General features: G+C 48.2%; 2 protein-coding genes across 2 annotated transcripts in view; one reads left to right on the plus strand and one right to left on the minus strand.

Moving 5' to 3' along the window:
* Positions 1-518: 518 nt before the first annotated feature.
* Positions 519-16,004, plus strand: SCD (stearoyl-CoA desaturase). Its single transcript, XM_045878623.3, has 6 exons — positions 519-934; positions 1,429-1,711; positions 5,567-5,697; positions 7,128-7,333; positions 9,005-9,237; positions 11,895-16,004. The coding sequence occupies exons 1-6, from the start codon at positions 908-910 to the stop codon at positions 12,092-12,094; spliced, it is 1,080 nt and encodes a 359-aa protein (XP_045734579.1). The 5' UTR covers positions 519-907; the 3' UTR covers positions 12,095-16,004.
* SEC31B (SEC31 homolog B, COPII coat complex component) overlaps positions 13,165-22,878 on the minus strand; it is a 116,925-nt gene continuing 107,211 nt past the window's right edge. The window contains exon 30 of the transcript XR_010412547.1: positions 13,165-16,476. The gene's annotated coding sequence lies outside the window, so the exon portion shown is untranslated. The remainder of the gene's footprint in view (positions 16,477-22,878) is intronic.

Genomic DNA, 22,878 nt, shown 5'->3' on the forward strand with positions numbered 1-22,878 from the left:
GGGCTCGCGACCCCAGCTCCGAAGCCACGTCTGCCCTCCCACGCGTCCCTGCGAGCGGGAAGGCGGGAGCGAGCCGGGCGCCGTGGCCGGGCCCGGGGCTTCCCCGCTGTTGCCGGGGAGACTTCCGCGGGGCCCGTCCGGCCGCCGAGTGCGGGGCGCCGGTCCCGGGCGGGTGCCCACCCTCCACCCTCCACCCTCCACCAGCCTACCCCCGGCCCCGGTCCTCTCCCGCGAGCGGAGGGAAGGCTCCCGAGCGCCTCCGAGGCCGCGGGATGCGGGGCACAGGCCCAGGGGCCGGTGGAAGCGGAGCCGAGCAGGAGAAAGAGAGGGGAGGGGGAGCGAGGAGCTCGCGGCCGAGGGAACAGCAGATTGCGCCCAGCCAATGGCAAGGGCTGGACGAGGTGGCACCAAATTCCCTTCGGCCAATGACGCGCCAGATTCTACAGAAGCCCATTAGCATTTCCCCAGGGGCAGGGGCAGGGGCTGGGGCTGCGGCTGCGGAGCCGCGGTGTGTCTGCAGCATCCTGTTTGCGCGTCTCCAGTCCGCAGCACGCCTCGGCTCTGTCTCCTCCCCTCTCCCGCCCAGGCAGGTCTCCCAGGGTGAGCCAACTCCGCGCACTTTGCCCCTTGTTGGCAGCGAATAAAAGGGGTCTGAGGAAATACGGGACTCGGTCAGCCACGGCCAGCTCTAGCCTTTAAATCCCCAGCCTGGGTAGACCCACGTACCGCACATCGGAGCCCGACACCGATCCAGCGCGCACCGCGCAGAGGAAGCTCCGAGAGCAGCGCCGCGGGTCACCGCGCAAAAGCCGGCTCGGTAACCGAAGTCTACGTGTGTGTGGGCTGTCCCGAACTGCGCTGTGCCGTTTCTGCCGCGGGCGAGTGATCCCAGCATCCGAGAGCCCAGATGCCGGCCCACTTGCTGCAAGAGGAGGTGAGCTCTGAGCAGTTGCCCCAGACCGCGGGTTCGCAGGCGCTGGGGGGACGAGAGCGTTGAGGTCTCCGCGGACTATTAGCCATCTTTTGCGAGTTGTACTGCTTTCAGTTTGTTGGGAATGTGGATTGTAATTTGCGGACTTTGTTCCCCAACTTTTGTTTCTTAAGCTTTAAAGAAAAACCCGGTCGTACTTTTATGTCTGTGTGCATGCGGGTTTTCCTTTGTGCGTTCTTAGGGGTGTGAGTGTTTTACTCCTCCTTCTACTGCACCTTCACCTTGAGGGTCCACTACCCTCCACAACCTATCTGCACAGTTCCTGGGAACTTCCCTCTCTTCCATCAGGGGCGCACCGGGCTCCCAGTTAATGCGGGCTTTGGGGACAGGGTCTGTGTCTGTACTCCACAATTCCCCCAGCTTGAGTAGAGAGTGAAGTGGCAGGGGTTACTGCACGTGTCCTCGCCTCTCCTGACTCTGCTTCCTCTCCCCTCCAGATCTCTAGCTCCTACACAACCACCACCACCATCACAGCGCCTCCCTCCAGGATCCTGCAGAATGGAGGAGGCAAGTTGGAGAAGCCTTCTCTATACTTGGAAGAAGACATCCGCCCTGAACTGAAAGATGACATTTATGACCCAAGCTACAAGGATCCGGAGGGCCCAAAGCCCAAGGTTGAGTATGTTTGGAGAAACATCATCCTTATGTCTCTGCTACACTTGGGAGCCCTGTATGGGATCCTGCTGATTCCCGCCTGCAAGATCTACACCTGTATCTGGGGTAAGAGACTCCCTTGTTCTTCTGACCTAGTACCCCTGGTCCTCCCTACTCCTTCAATAAGGTAGGATTTTGCATAGAGCAGAGGCAACAGCCCTTCCAGGCCCAGGTTTTCCCAGCCATGTCTCTTGGTGACCTGACGATGGTGGCTGCGAATGGAGCCAAGGGGGTTTGGGGGTCCTTCAATGTGGGTGTTGGGCAGAGAGCCCTGAGACCATGTGCTGCAGGCCTTGAAATGAGTAGACGTGTGCCAGAGAGTCAGCTTTCCCTGTTTCAAGTCATTTGCTTGGCTGCCTGTCCCAGCCCTGCCAGCCACAAAAGATTCAAGGCCACGACCTGGAAGGCCTGGGAACATGGCAGCAGAGCAGCAGCTCCAGGGGGGATATGCTGAGCACAGTCAATGCATAGCAAGGGAAACTGCTCGGGACAAGAGTTGGCGGAAGAGGGAGGAACAGAGAAGAGGTTATCCACAAAATCCTTTTTTGCCCTGGTCCTTGGCCCAACCAGGCTCCTTTGTTAAACAGACGGACCAAGAAGGCTCCTGTATAACCCAGGTTACACAGATGTGTTGTTCTGGGACTCCCGTGTAAGTCTCCAGGGAGCTATACATGCCACCAAATGAACATGTTCTGGGAATGAAATGAGGTCAAGGAAGCATTTCCTATTCCCATCTAACCTGCTCCAGCCCCTCTCTCCTAATGTCATGAAGTGCCCCCCTTGCCAGGGACAGAGAAGAGAGCCCTCAGCAGCCCCAGCCTCGAAGCTGCTGCAGTGCGGGAGACAGTTCCCAGTTTGTCCCTGACCTGCCCTTAGCTCAGCTCTTTTGGGGATGCCTGGGTATGGTCTGATGGCAGGGCCCTGCCCCCTGGACACACATGTGCTTTGCAGGCATTTTCACCTCCGCCACGCAAAGCCTGACTTGGGGAGGGCAGGGGGGAGCAGAGAGCTCCAGTGTCCCAGGGGCTCCGCGTTGGCCCTCTCTGTGGCCGGTGAGAAAGGAAAGATTGTCCTCCAGAAAACCACGTTAGGGGTTCCAGCACCGTCTTGGGTATGGGGTGCTTGCCGACAGCTGCACTCTTGGAGGACAGTTGTGTCGAAGGGCTGGTAGGCCAAGTTTTAGCTGATTCCCCCAGGACCTCTGTGGTCTAAAAGTGGTAGGATATGGTCCCTGGAGCTTTGTCTTGGGAAGTCCTGAGTGCCACAGACAGAGAAATGCAGCTGGGTAGACCCCCTCTCTTTGGGATCTCAATTTTTCTAGGTACAAACTGGGACAACAGTACTTTTTTTAGGATTAGGTAGGTAGTTCTCCTTAGAGTATATGTGTGTCATTGCTGGGGCTGGCCAGGCTCTGGAAATCAGTTCATCTGCAGACCAGGAAAAGCTCTTCTATTTGGGAGGGGAGGGGGATGTGTGTTCTCTGCCCCTCTGAGAAGCCAGCAGAACTTCAGCTGTATCGGGAGAGGTTAAGAGCAGGGATAAGGATCCTCCAGGGAGACTGTGGATTCCTGTCTCCACCCCTTCTCCCCAGTAGAGGAGTCTTCACAAGTAGTTTTTGTCACCTGCAAGCCCCTTCCAGCCTCAGGACGCCCTGTAGGCCTTGTGAAGCCCAGAGCTTGGCCAGACTGCTGCTCATCGCTCCCCACCCTTGGCTGCTGGTGCAGGGGCAGAGGGCGATCCACAAACCCAGGCTGTACCTGCTAGCTTTTGGGTGCCCTGTCCATGGATGTGTACTGTGCCTTTGGACAGAGAGACATGGCCCAGGGGGACTGGATGGTGACCTTTTTTCCTGTTCCTGGGCCATGTGGTAGATGACTTAGCTGACTGAATGACCAGCTGGATGAAGGGAAATCAGAACTTGTCCATGTTAAGAACAAGGGGGAGGGGAGGGTCAGAGGTCTACCTGCAGAGTTTAGGAGCTTGGCTTCACCTTTTCTTGTTTTCTCCCTAAGGACAGTGTTAAATTAGCAGCTGGTTGTGATTCCAGTATTTCTCATGACTCTGAGCAATTTTGAGAGCCTCTCAGAAGAGCCCTTAGGGGGGAGGGCTGAAAAGAGATCTCTGGCAACACTGAGGGCCAAGGGGTAAAATTTCTCCAGTCTCTTTCTTGGAGTCAAAACTAGGAGACTTTACTTAGGCTGACAATTTGGACATTAATAGAGATGTGACTCTCCAACTGGCTTAAGGTCTTCTATTAGATAGGCTTTCGAGGTTGATAGGAAAAGTCACCAGAGTGTATGGGCTCTTTTCCCAATGCCCCTGGTAATACTAGAATCTTAGGCACTGAGTCAACTTGCCAGGGTCCTCTCTGGCATGAAACAACCCTAGGAGCTTCCTTTGTTCTGAGCTGAGTGCTTCTGCTTTCCTGCCCAAAGCCATTTTCTTTCCTCCTTGGTGTTCGGTGGGCTGTGGCTAAACTGTCACTTTCCAGGTGCAGATGCAGGCAGATACTGTATCTGGAAAGAAGTCAGCACATGGCCTGAGGCCAGCAAATCACCTGGGGCCCTAATGCCAGCACAGAGTATGGGACTGTGGGTAGAACTTTTGCTGGGACAGACTCTGGCTCCATGGCTCTCCTCCAGATCCTGGAGGACGGGTAGGAGAGCATGGAGGAAGACAGGGTTAGGGGAGGAGGGGGGCGGGGGGTTGTTTAGGAAACTGGTATCTATGGCTGGAGAAGAACACAGGACAATTTGTGACAATGTGCAGTGTCTCCGACTGCGACTAAGTTCTGTGGCCACTGAGGATCCATTGTTTCCAGCTGCTTCCCTAGGAATGAAACATTGTCAACAGTCACTGCTCTACCAAGGTCTCTGCCCCTGCCTGCTAGAGCCAACAGAGGAAGACGGGTATACCCAGAAACCCACTTCCCAGTTAGAGACTATCTCTCGCTATCATCGAGAGATTAGATCCTGCAGGCTTCCAGGAGAGGTGAGGCAGGACAGTGTTGGGGTGTTTCACCGAACACGTGGAGGATAACGGGGCACTATCTAGAATTAGCCTTGCCAGAGGGAGTATGGCTGACCAAGGCACGGGGCAAAGGAGAGACGCAGGAACCATGTGCATATCTTGGGGAGGTGGATGGGACAGCAAGAACAAAGAGTGCTTGTTGACAGAAAACTTGGTTTCAAACCATGGCTCCATTTCTTACCAGCCATGTGACCATAGATAAACACTTAACCTTCAACTGCAAAGTGAGGATGTTAAACCCCATTCAAGGTATTCAAGGAATCAGAGAAGATAAAATCCTTGGCAAAGCTTAAGATACTGTGCAGATATGACTTAGGTACAGGGCAGATTTTCCCCTGATGGGACTGCACTGCCTGCGAGAATATTTAAATGCTCTTATACTAGTTGGTAAATAGCCGTAGTTCAGAGCCCTGTGAGTGTCCCTGAGAGCCCAGGGTCCCTTGAATTGGTCAGTGCTCAGACCATACTAACTTTCAAGTAGTTTAATACCACCCTTGCTTATGAGTCCTGAAATTCGCAGGAGTAGTCTGTGGTCCTTAAAACTTTGGAAAAGGTTAGCTGAAGGTCAAAGGAGATAGGACCGGGGACAGTGCCCCTCATGACGGAGAACGACAAGTAGCTAGCTGGGTGGTAAGAGCCCTCTTCTCTGCCCAGCCTTTCTCAAGTGCCTGAGACTCAGCTAATTCCAGAGGATTGGGTAGTGATGGTATTTTTCAAGGAGTAAAAGTGAAGGGACAGAGGGAGACCAAGGCATCCCTGGAGTTCAGGGTGAAACAAATCCTCACCCAGAGCCTAAGAACACACAGACTCAGACAGGAGAGCATCAGGTGAGTGCTTCCCCTGAATCACGACCACCCACACTGACTCCCCCCCCCCCCCCCCCCCCCGCAGGATTCTTCTACTATTTGATCAGTGCTGTGGGCATAACGGCAGGAGCTCATCGCCTGTGGAGTCACCGGACTTACAAAGCTCGGCTGCCCCTGAGGCTCTTCCTGATCATTGCCAACACGATGGCATTCCAGGTGAGAAGCTGGCTTTGCTCAGCTCTTTGCTGTCCACTCTTTTGATGGTCTGGCAGCAGAATGGAGAAGGTCAGCACCTGGAGAGCAGCCACGCCTGGGCAGCACTTGACTTTCCTCTCCCCTTATGGTCACCTCAAGTGCAGCCCCAGTCCCTAAGTCCCCACCGGAAAAGGGAAGTGGGAGATACATAGGTAATAGTCTCAGTGTCATGGGATGGTTTTTTGATCCTAGGGTCCCTCTGTTATCATGCAGTCTTGGTCGTTGTGGTCCTTTATTGTAAGGGGTCATAGTGCATAAGCCAGGAACTGACCCTGGTTTCCTGGGCAGACGCTGGATGATAAATTCACTATTTTAGGTGAAAAGCTTAGGATTCCACCACAACGGGATTGAGGTTGATGTTGCATAGACTCTTGAACTCTGTGTTCTTAGGTCTAAGAGCAAATACTTCTGTAGCACTATGTGCCTGACTATTCTAGCCCATGACATAAATTACCTCATTAAATCCTCACAACAATCTTAGAAGGTAGGTACTATGACCCCCAGTTTACAGATGAGGAAATGGTATCCCTGAGAAGTTAGGTAGACCAACATTATGGTCCTGTCTTGGGCTGCCAGGCTGGCTAAGTCAAATATTGAGGGTTGTTGAGGCAGAAAGTTTATAGCAGAGATAGAATGCAGGGAATTGGGAGAAGGGAACTCCTGGTTGTTAAGGGGTAGCAAGGGACAAAAGATGGCTGGTGGAGCTTAGCTGGGAGCAAGAGCAAAAAGGAAAGAAACCAAATTGATCCCCTTCTTCGTGGCAGTGTCCCAGGTACCTGCCACAGTCACATAATCCTCTCGGTCATAGCACTTTATGCCTTGAGGGCTCCTGATGTTGTCTTTGTGGGGCAAAGGAAGAGATTTGGCACATCCTTTAAGGTATTAAAAGAATCCCAGAGGAGCCCAGAGGTCATTTGGAAATGTGGCCAAGATCATGATTTCTGTGCCTGGCCATGATCTGTATGCAAGGCATCAGAATGGAGCTCCCTGATGCTTCACCCACCAACCAGGACCTGGGATGCAAGGCTGCCTGCCTCGTGTTCTCCATGCCCAGGGGTTTGGCATTCCGTGAGGACATTTTCCAACATTTTTTCTTGCTTGAAGGATTGCAATGTGCTTTCCTAATGAAACTGAGCTCTGTATGATCTCTCTCCATTCTGCCCACCATATAACCTTCAAGAAGCTAGTCCTATTCATGTGTCCTGGGACTTTAAATTGCTTTTCCACTTAAGCTTCAGTGGCAAGTTGGGGGAGCAGAGGGGGCAACTGCATGACTCCTATTTTTTGAGGTTGGGCTGAGAGCCAGGGGCTCGTAGAGTTGCCTATCCATTGGAATTCCCCTAAGACGATATCTCTCGCCAGGCCTACATTCCTCTCCTCTGTCCCTCCAGAACGACGTGTATGAATGGGCCCGAGATCACCGTGCCCACCACAAGTTTTCAGAAACAGATGCTGATCCTCACAATTCCCGGCGTGGCTTTTTCTTCTCTCACGTGGGTTGGCTGCTTGTACGCAAACACCCAGCCGTCAAAGAGAAGGGTGGTTTGCTAGACTTGTCTGACCTAAAAGCTGAGAAGCTGGTGATGTTCCAGAGAAGGTGAGTGAAGCAATGACAGAGCTGGGCATCTAGTGTTTGGGGAACTCCCTTTTTTCTCCTAGAGCTTATAAACTTAAGCTGAGAAATTTATTGGGTTTGCATGTTCCAAAATCAATTTAAAACCCTAATATTTAATAGCCCACAGGCCCACGGCCGTGGACTATTGTTCTTCCTCTCAGAGCTCTCATAATTAAACCTATTAGATTCAACAAATACTTATTGACCTAGGACAGTCACAGATACAAAAGACGAATGTGTCACAATCCTTACCCTCAAGGAATTTGTAGCTTATTGGGAAGCAGAGGGAAAACCAAGGATCTGAATAACTATGATACGTAGCGAGATATTTTCTTTACCAATGAGAGGCACAAAGGAAAGGGAGCTAGTGTGGTAGGGGACATCGGGGAAGGGTTTACGAAGAAGGGAGCTTTGGAATCCACGGATGGATAGAGATTCTCACAGGTGTGTGTAGGGAGGGAGAGTACAAACAGAAAGAACATGAAAGCATGTTCCAGCAACAAAGGCCTTTTTCTTGAAGCGTAGGGTGTGGTCGAAGTAAGACCAGAAAGAGGCTGATGCTATTCTTGTAGAGCCTTAAAAGCAGCTTTAGGATTTACTTCAGTAGGCGGTGGGAAGCCATTACAAGTTTTTTGAGCAGGAATGTGGCATAACTGGAGGTGTGCTTTACAAAGGTCACTCTCGGGATGGTTGAAAAAAAACACTGAGTCAAAGAGGTGAGAAGCAGGGCCACAAGTTAGGAGCTAACGGGGATCCGTGCTAGGGAAGCAGCGCCAGGAACGGAACGTCTGAGGCAGGGGATACTAATGATATGAGAGTATAAGACTTGGCTGCTGAAGAGAAGCAGGAAATCCATTCCCTGGGAATGTCAATGGCATGGTCTACATTTGAGACAGTGAAGAATGGCATGGGGCCTCCAGAGGGCTTGTGCGCATCAAGGACACCCTGTGCCTCTCTGAGGAAGAAAAGGAACGATTTTGGGGTGGCTAGCAGGACCTGGGGGCAAGGCACGAACCCTAGACTCTGCAAAAAACATGAACAGGAGGGGCGCCTGGGTGGCTCAGTCGTTAAGCGTCTGCCTTCGGCTCAGGTCAGGATCCCAGGGTCCTGGGATCGAGCCCCGCATCGGGCTCCCTGCTCAGTGGGAAGCCTGCTTCTCCCTCTCCCACTCCCCCTGCTTGTGTTCCCTCTCTCGCTGTGTCTCTCTCTCTGTCAAATAAATAAAATCTTGAAAAAAAAAACCATGAACAGGAAAGAGAAATGAGCCTAAAGGCAGAATGGAAAAACAGCCTGGGAAGGAGAACTCAGTTTATGAGTTGGTAATCTGGACCTCATCTGTTTTACCAAGATGGCATTATGCTATAGTCAGAAAGAACAATGGATTCAGAGGCTGGAGACAAGCCTTCCAACCCTTGCTCCACCGGTTCCTACCCATGCAATCCTAGAAAAATCAATTAACCCCTCACTACCTCATTTTCTAAAAACGGGGACATTCTCGAAAGATTCCCCCCCCCAATCCCCTCTTTCTCTGCCTTGGGCTACACAGTGCTCAAGTAGAAGGGAAGAGACAGCCCCACCAGTGGCAGAGGAAAATGAGGTGGGTCCAAGAGCCCTCCTCTCTCCTCTGACTCGGCGTCTGGTCTCTCGATGTAGGTACTACAAACCCGGCATCCTGCTGATGTGCTTCATCCTGCCCACCCTTGTGCCCTGGTATTTCTGGGGTGAGACTTTTCTACACAGCTTGTTCGTCGCCACTTTCTTGCGTTATGCCATTGTGCTCAATGCCACGTGGCTGGTGAACAGTGCTGCCCACCTCTACGGATATCGCCCTTATGACAAGAACATTAGCCCCCGAGAGAATATCCTGGTTTCCCTGGGAGCTGCAGGTAAGTCCACAGTCCACAGCAAGACCCTTTCTAGTGGTCTGCTGGTTCAGGTATTAGGCGAGGAGCCAGAAAAACCAGATTAACTTGTTTTAGGACTTTTTTCTGTCTGGTTTTCCACTACAAAACGAAGGGACAATATATAAAAAAAACTCTCTGGAGTTGGGCAATAGGTCTTATATAAAAAGAAAAGGGTAAAGAACAGCAGTGCCTTTGATTTCAGGTGCCGGAACCTTCGCAAACGCTATGTATGATAAACCCCTTTGGGTGTTCCTTTTTCCAGTCACCTCTTGTGCTGGACTGCAAGTCTTGCCTTGGGCAGGGAATGCATAAATGGAATAAAAGGATCATCTGAGTGGGCAGCGAGCCTGGTGTTTTATATTTAAACATGCTATATAGGAGCACCTGGGTGGCGCGGTCGGTTAGGTATCCAACTCTTGGTTTCAGCTTGGGTTGTGATCTTGGGGTCGTGAGACTAAGCCCCATGTTGGGCTCCAAGCTCACTGAAGAGTCTGCTTGGGATTCTCTCTCCCTCTCCCTCTGTCCTTCCCCACTGCTCGCTATCTCTCAAAAAAATAAAATAAAATAAAAATCTTAAATCTTAAAAAAAAAAAAAAAAGAAAGAAACATGCTATATAAAACGTAGAATAATTCCTTGTAATTAAATTCATTCAACTTCTGTTTTCTCTTCTTGTCATATTCAGGTAGGCCACAGTTGAAGTGTATGCCCTGTCGTATTGCTTGGTGGTGCCAATAGGAAGGACATCAAAGCACTTGTTTATGGCCCTTAATGACCACCTATCAGTCTTATCTCTTTTGTCCTTTCTTTTTCTCTCTTCTGCTTCTATTCTGTGCTAGGAGCAGCCCTTCCCCACAACGTGGCTTAGGGAACCACCAGGAAAGCCCATAGTTTGCTCACAAATACCTGCTCACTGATCTAATGCTGACTATTCATGAATTGATTTCTATCATTCCTGTCCCACTAGCCGGAGCCTAAGACAACAGGCTTCTACCATCTGTCTCCATTCTTTTTCTGTCACTATTTTCAACTAAATATAGACCTTGATCAAGGCCTGGAACTTATTTTCCTTAAGCAGAACCCGTGGCCTCTTCCTCACCAGTGGTCAGTGCCACTGGTCATCTAGTATATCTAGGCAACCTCACTGGCGCACATGTTTCTGCATGCCACGGCATAACCTTCACTTTCTCTCTTTAAAAATCTTCCTTTAGATTCTCAACCCCAGTCATCTCTACTATCTGGACTAAGGCATTCTTTCCTATCTCTTTTGCACTTTCATGCATCTCACCTTCTGCCATTGTACCTATTCTTACTTTGAACCATGTTTGAAATCAATCACCTCGGCTATGTAAGTCTGAGATTTTCATAGAAATGGAAGTTTCTGGAATGAGATTTGTCCTGGGCCGCCATGGGGTCTATAGTGAGCTTTCCCAACTCCAGCCTCTTTATGAGTATCAGCTCAGAATGGTGGCCAACGTCTTACTTTGTCTCAGTTACCATTCATCTCTGCTACCTGTTGCTATCCTCCCTTATCACCTCCACCTTTGTTCTCCTGTAGCTTGTTTCTCTGCCATTCTAATCTGTTTCTTCCTGAGTTACCTGCCCCACAGTCACATGTTCATTTTCTCTCTGCCAAAGCTGACCTCCTCCCTTGAGCCTTTCTTGGGCTGTATCTTGCTGCCCCAGTTGCAAAGTCTTGTCCTTCTTCCATCGGTGGACCTTCCTCTTTTTTCTCTCCCGGCTGTGTGTGTATCTGATTCCATTTTAAATCTGAGAAGTAGAGGCCTGGTTCGTGCTTCTGTGGAGCCTTGGTACAAAGCCACTTATGGAAATTAGTAATCCTGTCAGTACCTTTGGTCTTGTGGTTATCCCAACCTCCTACTCAGTTCACACTGTGAATAATCAGGTGTCACAGGGAGAGGACATACCTTGACTTGCCCTGAGTAGTGTCATTTACTCTGTAGGATTTCCTTCACTTGCTTGTTATTAATATCATTACTACTCTCCTGGGGTTCTTTTATCTTCAAAGGGCTCACCGCGCTCTTTTATTAGCTATTCTTGACCCAGCTTTCCCCTAGCTTTAGAAGGGTCAGTATTGTTAATTGTTGAATACGATCCAAAAAGAAGAGTCCTGCCAAGGGTTGGAGAACTCGCTGTCTGTGGAGTTCCCAAAGCTTTACCTCTTACTGAAATTCTTCTGACAGCAGAGTGTCTTTGTTTCTCCCCGGCGTGTCGTTGTAAGAAGTGCAGCAAAAGTCCTTCATTCGGGACTCTCTCCTCTCCCCACCCGGACGCATCCACGTGCACCCCAAGAGCCTGTGCTGCCTCAGACCAGTACTTAGGGAACTTTCCCACCTGAAATCCCTTCCCGGCCCAGAGCCATCTCTCTCTCTAGTTGGCCTATCCTCTGGGAGGAATCGCGGGTCCTCCTCTGACACAGGTTCCTTTCTAGGCTTGGTGGCCAGGTCTCCCCAGTGATTTCTTAAGACGCCTCCGAGGCGATCAATCTGGCTCAGAGTCGAAGAGACTGGATTCGCTCCTTTGCTCAACAACAGCAAGTTTCTGCTAGGTTTGAGGTCGTCTGCTGGATCCCTGGCGTGGAGAGACCGCTCCGTAACCCTTGTGCTTGCTTTTGTTCCAGGGGAGGGCTTCCACAACTACCACCACTCCTTCCCCTATGACTACTCTGCCAGTGAGTACCGCTGGCACATCAACTTCACCACCTTCTTTATCGATTGCATGGCTGCCCTCGGGCTGGCTTACGACCGGAAGAAAGTATCCAAGGCTGTCGTCTTGGCCAGGATTAAAAGAACTGGAGACGGAAGCTCCAAGAGTGGCTGAATTTGGGGTCCCTTGGGTTCCTTTTCCAAAAGCCAGCCGGGCAGAGGTTTAATGTTCTGTTTATTAACTACTGAATAATGCTACCAGGATGCTAAAGATGATGATGTTAACCCTTTCCAGTACAGTATTCTTTTAAAATTGAAAGCCAGCAACTCTGCCTTCGTGAGGCTAAGCTGAGGTTCTTATTTCTTCTCTTCCTCTCTTCTAGTTCATTGTCCTTTTCTTTGCTTTGTCCTTATCACCTTCCTTTCTCTCCTCGCTCATTGCCTCCCAGGCAAGCAGCTGGTCATTCATGGGTGGGTGTCCAGCTTCCAAAGCCTAGCCAGCCTTTCTGTAGTCCAAAATTAGTGGTCTTTGTCCCACATAACTCTTGCCTTGAGCTGTCCTGAGCTTTAGGGTGGGTGGCTCATGCTAGAGGTATGAGAACATACCTTCTGGGAAGGCCCCTGTTAATTATCTTCAGCTCAGGCTTTTGCGAGTTGGAATGGAAAATAACTTTATTTGGCACAAAGCTTCTAAAGCAGGTAGACTGTCAGGGGAGAGAGTTGGTATGATTGAGAAGTAAAGATGGGGTGAGGTGGGAAACAGGGCAAGAGGCTCCTGCTATGATTGGACACACGGTTGCTTGCCTAGTGAGGACTTGGTGCCCCAATAGACAGCATGTCTCCTTTCTCTCCTGACTCTGACTAGGGAATGGCCACAGAGCCTGGCAATGCTGGAACACAAAAGCAGATCTCAATGTCCCAAATGTAGTTTAGGTTGGGGATAAAGAAGAAGCATTTAGTTTGTAGTAAAAGTGGTCTCTGTTGGAGAAGGATTTTTTTTTTTTTCCTTTAATAACAGGAAGATTTCTTATTCCTTATGACAAGAAATCTTGAGGTTGGTTGTTTCCAGAATTGGCAAATCTAGCAGATCATGGAATCATCAAAATTCTTTTGTCTTTCTGCTCTGCCATCTTCGGGCTGTTAGTTGGCTCCCATCATGGTAATAAGGTGGCTGAAGCATTTCCAGACACCCAAAAAAGGAATGTGTTTGTGGCATAGTGGTGAGCATAGTGGTCTTCCAAAAAAGGAAGGATTTTAAGAGGTGGAGTTGGGTCCAACATAAAAATATATATACATACACAGTCTGCTTGGAACATTAAAGTAATTCACTTAGGGTATTTCCCTCTGAAAAAGGGATGCTTGAAGAAGAGGAGAAATTAGGTGGGTTGGCTACTTTCCTCTCACTGCTGGACAGGAGATGGAGAGGTTCAGGGCCAGATCTGTTGGCAGTTCCTAAGAGATAACTTTACAAAAGAAGGGCTCTGAGAACACATTGCCAGGGGATTCAGAAGGTTACTACTGAGGAAGTCTTTGGGTGTCCTGATTTGGAAGCCGGTTATACAAACAAGTTAAATGTTAGGTTCATTCATGAATTCCAGTTTCTCCTTGGAATGAGGACAAACCAGAAGGCTTCTCCCCGCAGTGTTGAGCCATTTCTCCCATTCCTTCTCAGTTAACTTTTAGCATAAAGTATAGGACTGCCTGGAGGGCGAGGTAGGAATCTCTTAACTACTGTGGGTTTTGATTCCTGGCTCTACCCTTATCTGTCCATTTTCTCCTTCCGGTTCTATCTCCTCCCTGATGTTTTCCTCTTTCTCCGGACAGGAAGCCTCCTTTGTATGTATTCAGACGCAGTGATGGTTAAGGCTCACCAGCAGCTCCCTCTCCTGCAGACAGAATGCTCAGGGTCACTGAACCACTGTTTCTCCTTATAAAGCTCAGTAGGCTGCCACTTTCACTTGGCCTCCAGAGTCTCTCCACCTACACCCCTGTGCTCCCCTCCACACTGATGACTCAAGAGGAGGCTGGCAAACCTTACTAGAAACGTCCCTGGCTCGGGCACTGTCTCTCATGAGGCACAGCCAGGCCAAAGGCTCGTGTTGTGCCAGTGAGCCAGCCACGGAGCCAAAAAAAAGGGTTTGTTTTTAGCCTCCTCTGTCTGGATCAGAACATGAGAGCATGCTAGATGCCCCCTGCTCGCTCGGTATGCCTGCCCAGCCCGAGTCCGAGCTCCCAGTGGACAGTGCAATGCTTGCAGGAGCAGGAGGGAGCCTAGTCTTCACTGGGAAGCACAAGAAGCAAAGGAAAGTTCCAAAGTGCCTCACGCAAAAGGAGGCCCTGTTCCCTGGAGCCAGGGTGTATTGCAAAGCCCAGACTTGGGATCTGAGATGCCATGAACTTTGCTGAACAGCATCTCTGCTTGGCAAACTAACCAGCATTCCCCACCACACAGCCTAGGGCAAACGGTAGTGTAGAAGAGGTCTGAAGAAAGCGTCAGTGTTTTGAGAACCTTGGACTGCCCCTGTCCCTGTACCTCGGTCATCAATGCAAAAGCCTGGCTTTACTCTATGAAAGATTGGAAATGTACAAGGCCAAATGTTCTGCGCGCTGTTGAGCCCCAATACTGGAAGGGAAGAGGGCCTTTCTTCCTGTATTAATTGAATAGACAGAGGCTAAAGGGGTTCCCTGGACTAAAGGCATCCTCATCTTTTCAGCTGTTCCTCACAGTAGAAAAGACTAATGGAAGATCACTGTAGTTCAGATCTGCTGACTTGTGGACTTATCCCTTGGAAATGCCTGTTGGGTGGTTTTAATTCCACAGGTTATCAGATGCCTGCTTTATAATTTTGGACCAAAAACAAGTTTATCTTTCTATTCTAATCATGTCGCAGGGATCTGACCCATACCATGACCCTACACAAGGCTGGACAGGGTCCTCAGGCTGAGGGCCCCTCCGTATAGGAGAATGTGGAGGTGGAGGGGTGTCTGCGAGTAAAGAACACTTTCTTCAAGATTCTAAAGCTGAGTTCAGTTGACACATTAATGATCCAGAAACTCAAGTCTGAATTTCTAACAGTCCTCGCTTTGTGGGTGTGCTGACAACTTATTTGGGTGCCTTACATCTTTTCTAATCGGTGTTGCATATGAGCCTGCTCTCACTCCCTCCTCGCTCCCTCCGTGGAGTTCCTTTGCACCTGAGACCCTACAGAAGTGGCTGGTAGAAAAGGGGGTCTGGCTGGAGGATTATCAGTAGAGCTATTCGCAGGATTCCCTTCAGGGCTTCATTTTGGAAACTTCTCTTAGGGCTGTTTTTATTAAGTGCCCACATTGACGGCGGGTGGAAGTAATTTGAATGTATTTGATTTATAATATTTTTTAGATTAAAAGATGGTTGTAGCATTTAAAATGGAAACTTTTTCTCCTTGGTTTGCTAGTATCCTGAGTGTATTCTTTGTAAGTATAGCTCATATGGGTCAGCGTGAAAGGTTAAAGAAAACAAGATGTCCATGTTACGCGGGTGGTTAAGGCCAGGGCCTCTCCTACCACTGTGCCACTGACTTGCTATGTGACCCTGGGCAAGTCACTTAACTATAATGTGCCTCAGTTTTCCTTCTGTTAAAATGGGATAATAATACTGACCTACCTCACAGGGCAGTTTTGAGGCGTGACTAATGCTTTTTATAAAGCATTTTGGGATCCTTCAGCAGAGGAATTCTTTTAAGTCCTGAGTATTTTTATAAAAAGTAGCAGTATCCACCGTGAACTTGTGTCCATCATGAACCATGCGTCCTGGATGCTGTGATTAATCGATATGATACTCTCTGAGAGATTGAATAAATCCATTGGCTAAGTGGTGGATAACTAGCCAGATAAAATTTGAGAATACATAGACTCATTGCCATGGAAACAATACACAGGTACCTTTTCCTTGATTGGGTGGGATTTTTTTTCCCCTTTTATGTGGGATAGTAGTTATTTGTGACCTAAGAATAATTTTGGAATAATTTCTATTAATATCAACTCTGAAGCTTAGTTGTACTGATCTGAAATTGTGTTTGTTCATAATAAAAGTGAAGTGAATCTGACTGCACTGTGTCTGGGTGATTTTTGGCTGCAATTTAAAGTTTCCTGGAACTTATCTCTATGGTCTACCGTACTGTCTATGTCCTATTCCTGTACCTTTAAGAGTAAAAAAGAAGTAGATGCCAAGCTGGTTGACTCATACCCCAGTAACCCGCCCTGCCCTGCCTAAGGGTAACTTTAGGTTAAACGCAGCCTTGGCAGCAGGAAACCAGGAGTCTGCTGCCATGAAGTCAAACACATTTACACCAGTTGGCGCTTTGGCCCTGGGGAAATGCCAGGTGTCTGGTGTGTCACATGGTCACGTGGACTCAAGACAGAGAATCAGAGAGGAAGAGAACAGCAGGAGAGGCACTCTGGGCAAGCACATCTTTACCTTGCAATCCAGGCTGGGCAGTCCAGGTCATTCGTCCAAAGAAATGTGAAGAAATGTGGTCCCTCCTGGGAATTAAGTGGCTTCCTGAAATTGCTGACTAACTGCAGCAGGAAGAAAGGAAAAACAATCCAAGGGAAGGTTTGTAAACTCCCAGAACAAAGAGGGCTCCATGATCTTAAGATGGAAAAGCCTTTAGCCTTTACCACTTATCTGAGAATCCTCATGTAGAAAAGAGAATGTGGACTTTTTACAGTTTGAAGGAGCTCCGTCTTCCAGTAGGAGCCACCCTGACAGTGCCTAGGCTTCTAAGAGTTCCCCAGAACCAGCATCCCTAGCTTGCTAATGTAGGTTGCCCTCACCTTGGACGAGAAGCAACATTCTCTCAGAGTAATTCTGAGCATGCAAAATCAAGTCTATATTCATTGAGGCCTTGTCAGACCTTAATAACCTGAGTAGAGAGTGGCATTCTCTTCACCAGGATCTGCCTCTCACCCCTTTCCCTCTATTTTGTTTAAAATGTTCAGGCTGGACTATTGTTTCCATTGCTCTATAACTGCACCCTTCCTTCTAAGTATCAGCTTTGTTTCCCATTAACTGGCATCCAATTGAAACAATTTATTCTCACTAAGCTCTGCTACTTTCATTTCCTTTCCTCCTCTCTGCTACCTGGCTGTCCTGATTAAACCTGCTTCTCTGCTTCCTCCAGGCAGTCTGTATTATGTATATTTGCTATTTCACCCTGTGGCAGTTTCCTGATTCCTATCTGCAAAAGTTCCAAAGAGGAAAGAAAGGGGAGAGCTCTTAGAGCCTGATCAGTATGTTCAATTGAATTCAAGATTGAGAGAGAGAAGGAATACGTAATGAACTTCCCAATAAGGGTGAGTTGTACAATAAGAGCTCCCAGGGGGCAAGGTAATGAACTCTTCTTCTTGATGTGTTTTGCGTGGGGAGGTAGAAAGAGGTTAAGGCTCTGTTTAGTAACTAAGGTTTAACCATGGGACAAAAGATAAAATAATTTAAGATACTGATGGAGAAGAGCATAGAAATAAGATTCCTGATGCAAAACCGCCACCAGTTTTCTCCCTCTTCCCTAAGGGAAGAACCAAGATAGGCCCTAAAAGTATCCACCAGGGCAGAAAAAGAAAAGGCATCCAGATTGGAAAGGAAGAAGTAAATCCATCTCTGTATGCAAAAGACATGATTTTCTATATAAAAAAAAATACTAAAGAATACATATGGAAAAAACTATTAAAGCTAACAAATTCAGCAAGGTTGCAGAATACAAGATCAATACACAAAAATCAACTATTTCGGGCGCCTGGGTGGCTCAGTTGGTTAAGCGACTGCCTTCGGCTCGGGTCGTGATCCTGGAGTCCCGGGATCAAGTCCCGCATCGGGCTCCCTGCTCGGCAGGGAGTCTGCTTCTCCCTCTGGCCCTCCCCCCTCTCATGTGCTCTCTCTCTCTCATTCTCTCTCTCTCAAATAAATAAATAAGATCTTTAAAAAAAAATCAACTATTTCTATAAACTAGCAATGAATAATACACAAATGAAATTAAGAAAAGAATTCCACTTAAAATAGCATCAAAAAGAATAAGATAAGTAGAAATAAATCTAGCAAAAGAAGCCCATAGAATGGTACATTGTTAACTACAAAATGTCATTGAAATAAATTAAAGAAGGGGCAAGTGTCTGCCTTCGGCTCAGGTCATGATCCCAGGGTCCTGGGATCGAGTCCTGCATCCGGCTCCCTGCTCAGCAGGAAGCCTGCTTCTCCCTCTACCTGCTCCGCCTGCCGCTCTCCCTGCTTGTGCTCTCTCTCTCTGACAAATAAATAAAATATTAAAAAAAAAAAAAAAGAAAGAAAGAAAACAAAGGTATAAATCTCAGTAACCTTGGTTTAGGCAATAGTCTTTTAGATACAACCAAAAGCCTAAGCAACAAAAAATAAATAAATAAATTGGACTTCATCAAAACTTTTAAAATTTGTGCTTCAAAAGATACTATCAAGAAAATAAAAAGATGGGGCGCCTGAGTGGCTAAATCAGTTAGGCGTTTGCCTTTGACCCAGGTCATGATCCCAGGGTAGTGCGATCTGGCCCCACAGCGGCTCAGGGGGGAGCCTGCTTCTCCCTCTCCCCCTGCAGCTCCCCCGGCTTGTGCTCTCTCTCTCTCTCTCTGTGTCAAATAAATAAATATCTTCAAAAAAAGAAAAAGAAAGTAAAAAGACAACCCACAGAATGAGAAGAAATATTTGCAAATCTCCATCTGATAAGAGACTAGTACCTAGAATATAAAAGGAATTCTTACAGGAACACCTGGCTGGCTCAGTCAGTAGAACATGTGACTCTGGATTTCCGGGTTGTGAGTTCAAGCCTCACGTTGGGTGTAGAACTTACTTAAAGAAAAGGAACAACTTAACGATAAAGAGACAACCCAATTTTAAAATAAGCAAAGGGTTTGAACAGACATTTCTCCAGGGAAGATACACAAATGACCAATAAGCACATGAAAAGATGCTCAGTATTAGCTCTCAAGGAAATGCCAGTCAGAACCACAACGAGAAACCATTCACACTCACTAGGATGGCTCCAGTGAAAAGACAGTTAATAACAAGAGTTGATGAGGTAGAGAAACTGGAACCCTCATTTATTGCTGGGGGGAATCTACAATTATGAGGCTCCTCTGGAAAACAGTTTGGCAGTTTCTCAAAAGGTTAAATAAAACATAGTTACAGTATGATCCAGCAATTTTATGCTTAGGTATATACCCAAGAGAATTGGAAACATGCCCACACAAAAACATGGCAGCATTATATACTATACAATAGCTAAAAAGTAGGAACAACCCCACTGTTCCTCATAAATGAATGAGCACAGTGTGGTATAGCCATGTTATGGGATAGTATTCAGCCACCAAAAAAAAAAAAGAAAGAAAAAAGAAAAAGAATTACTGATGCCTCTACAACATGGGTAAACTTTGAAAACACTATTCTAAGGGCAAGAAGCCAGACACAAAAGACCATGTACTATATGGTTGCATTTATGTGAACTGCAGCACAGGCAAATTGAGAGACAAAACCAGACTGGGGGTTGCCAGGGGTTAGGAGTAGAACTGAAGCATGGGTTTTGGTGTGGCAGGGGAATGATGAAATGATCTAAAGTTAGATTGTGACCGTGGTTGCACAACTCTGTGAATATGCTAAAAACCACTGAATCATACACTGAAAGGGCAATTTTTATGGTCTATGGATTGTATCTCAGTAAAAAACATGAGAAAAAATTCTCGGTTTTAATGTTTTTGCCACTAATTGTAAATAGGTGAGATTCAAACTCATGTATAATCAAAAGCAGCACTCAGTATTTTCTTAATTAAATAGTGATGTGGTCTCTGTTCTCAAACTGCAAGGAGACAGAGACGCCAGTCACATGAGAAAAGGCATATGCTATAAACTAAAGAGTCTCGGATGATGTTCTTGCTAAACCAAAGTCCTTGGAAAAATCCACATACCACATACGATATTCTATCGCGATGAGCGCTTGCTAATGCCTTACCTCCCTGTATCAGAAGTAGGTGCTATCATTATCCCAAGTTTACGTGAGGTCATTGAATTCACTTGGGGAGAAGTTAAGCTGTAAGAGAGTGATTGATGGTGCTGTGATCCAACTCCAGAACTGTGGTCATTAATTACTCTCTGTTGGGTGTGGAGTAGATGACAAACCAAAGCCCAAGAGCATAAGTCTCATATTTTCCAGTGTACGCCTTGTGATATTCAGTTATACCCAGAGACAAGCCTGGTTGTAATTTATGCAGTCCAAACTGCAGATGCGTTTTCTGTTCTGGAAGAACCCAACTCATTCCATCTCATGACCCAGTTCAGCCACACCTGAGTGAAGCTCACCTCTCAAATGGTAGAAACATCTGTGACATTTCCTCTATACTTTTCCCAACCATACTCCACCCTCCTGTCAGGTTTTGAGATCCTTAAGGGCATCTTCTTCTTTTAGAATATCTCCTGCACCTACACAATCAGTGGTTGATAAAATTACTGAAAGATCACATGTCTTGTGTTAAATTCTGCCTCCTGCCACGAACTGTTGATATGTCACAGGGATTAGGAGCCGAATTCTGTGACCTATAGTTAACTCTGTGCACTGCAGGCGGGCAAAGTGCTGATTCTTGTATACCAACTTTGGGGCAAATACCACAGGCCTTAATTGCAGGCTCCAGGGAGCTGAGATTCTATACTGGGGTTGCTGGAGGCAGAGGCCACCCCCCCCCCCCCCCACTTTTCAGGACCAGGCCTGGCCCTCCCCCACCCCCCCCACCCCCGCCACGCCCAGGCCACAGATAGCTCACAAAGGCCAAGTGTCTGCTCTGCTGACTCACAGCGGCTCTCCATCCGGGCTAGGACAGTCTCAGGGGGGCCAGGGGCCCTCTCCCTCACCCACCTGGTGAGTAGCCAGGACCATGTTAAGCTTTAAAAAACTGTGTAACCAACCAGAGGAAATGAGCGTCACGGAGAGGAACGCGAAAGTGAAAGGTGGGGGAGGGTGCCAAACTGCTCATGAACAGTCTCATTCCTTTCTTAGGGAATTCCGGACACCAGTAAGGATTCACCCTGTAGTCTTTTTGTTTGTTGGTTTTATATGTATATATTTTTAAATTGAAGTAAAATTCACATGCCTTTAAATTAACTGTTTTAGGGGCGCTTGGGTGACTCAGTCGTTAAGCGTCTGCCTTCAGCTCCGGTCATGATCCCAGCGTCCTGGGATAGAGCCTCGCATCGGGCTCCCTGCTCGGTGGGAAGCCTGCTTCTCCCTCTCCCACTCCCCCCTGCTTGTGTCCCCTCTCCTGCTCTCTCTCTGTCAAATAAATAAATAAAATATTTTTTTAAAAATTAACCATTTTAAAGGAAACAATTTGGTGGCATTTAGCCCATTCACCATGTTGTGCAACCACCACCTCTAACTAGTTCCAAAACGTTTTTCAACACTGCAGAAGACTTTGTACTTGTTAACCGGTCACTCTCCATCCCCTCCCTTCCCCACACCCAACCCCTGGTAGGCACCGATCTGCTTTCTGTGGCCATTACTGTACCTATTCAGGATACTTCAATATAAAGGGATTATCCTGTAAAATGGGACCTTCTGTGTTCCGCTTCCTTCTCTTAGCATAATGCTTCCGGGGTTCATGCACACTGTAGCCTGTATGGGGACCTCATTCCTCGCTACTGCCAAATAATATTCCATTGTACATAAACAGCACAATTGGTTTCTCTGTTCGTCTGTTGATGAACATTTGAGTTATTTCCACCTTTTGGCTATTAAGTACTGGGGTACCTGCTTTCCATTCATTTGTGTATATACCTAGGAGTGGAGTTGCTGGGCCATAGGGCAATTCTGTGTTTCACTTTTTGTGGAACCACCAAACTGTTTTCCACAGGGGCTGCCGCGTTTGACATTTCCACGAGCCGTGGGTGAGGGTCGCCTTTTATTCTTAACACGCACGTACCCAACTGTTCCTTTCCTCTTCCCTACTTTCCACAAAGCCAGTCCCCACAGACTTCCCTTTCCCCTAGACTGGGTGGGGGAAAAGTTGCACCTCTAGTGAAAAGGCTATCATCAGGGAACACTGAACAACAAGGAACCTCCCTTGCCTGAAGCTATGCCCCTACTCTTGTCTTTTCCACAAAGAGGACACTGTGACCAGAAACAGGCAAGGACAAGCTCCCATCTCCCTGCGACACGCCCACTACAGCCGTTTCGGTTACCCCATAAAACCACGCTTCTGCGCCCTCCAACACCCCCATCCTCGCACAGAACATTCCATTAAACTCTCTTAAACAGTCAAAGCTGAGCGCAGAAAGGAAGCATCGCTGTGTGGAAGCTGCCAGTCCCGGCTCCGACCCGCGGGCGGGTCTTGACTCTCAGCTCCTGCTTAAGATCTCCGGAGACACGGCCCCTCGCCTCGTCCTGCCCAGCCTCCTCTGCTAAAGAGCCTGCCTGTCTGGGCCTGGCGCGTAGCAGACATGAATGGAGAGGGAGAGCCTCCCTCTGCGCCCCCTCCCACCGGGGTTACTGCCGGTCACAGAGCTATTTACATTTACAACAGCCCAACAGCGCCTGATCAAGCCGGGGCCAATCAGCAGCCCCCAAGCTTGTCTGACTCCGTCTGCTCCAATCAGGAGCTGCTATCCTTACAGCCTCTCTCTCTTTGAATCGCGGGCCGGCTGTCGCCTCTTTTAGGGAGGGGAGCCTGACTCAGAGCTCTGCGCGCGTAGACCTCAGTTTGCCGTTCTCAGGAATGGGGGGAAATACCGAAATGCCGTTCGGTTGGGAAGACGTCGCGCACTATAGAACTCGAGGAGAGTTTACACAGGAACGGAGAACGCTGTTCCTTACCCGCGCAGATCCAGCGCTTTTCTGCGGCATAGAGACGTAAAGAGAGATTTTAACCCTCCTCACTGCCGGCCCCTACCCAACTCAGGGCTAGCCTTATGAG

Source organism: Mirounga angustirostris, unplaced genomic scaffold, assembly GCF_029215605.1.
Source record: "Mirounga angustirostris isolate CCGP_5_RB_7025 unplaced genomic scaffold, mMirAng1.0.hap1 SCAF_6, whole genome shotgun sequence".
Lineage (NCBI taxonomy): Eukaryota > Metazoa > Chordata > Mammalia > Carnivora > Phocidae > Mirounga > Mirounga angustirostris.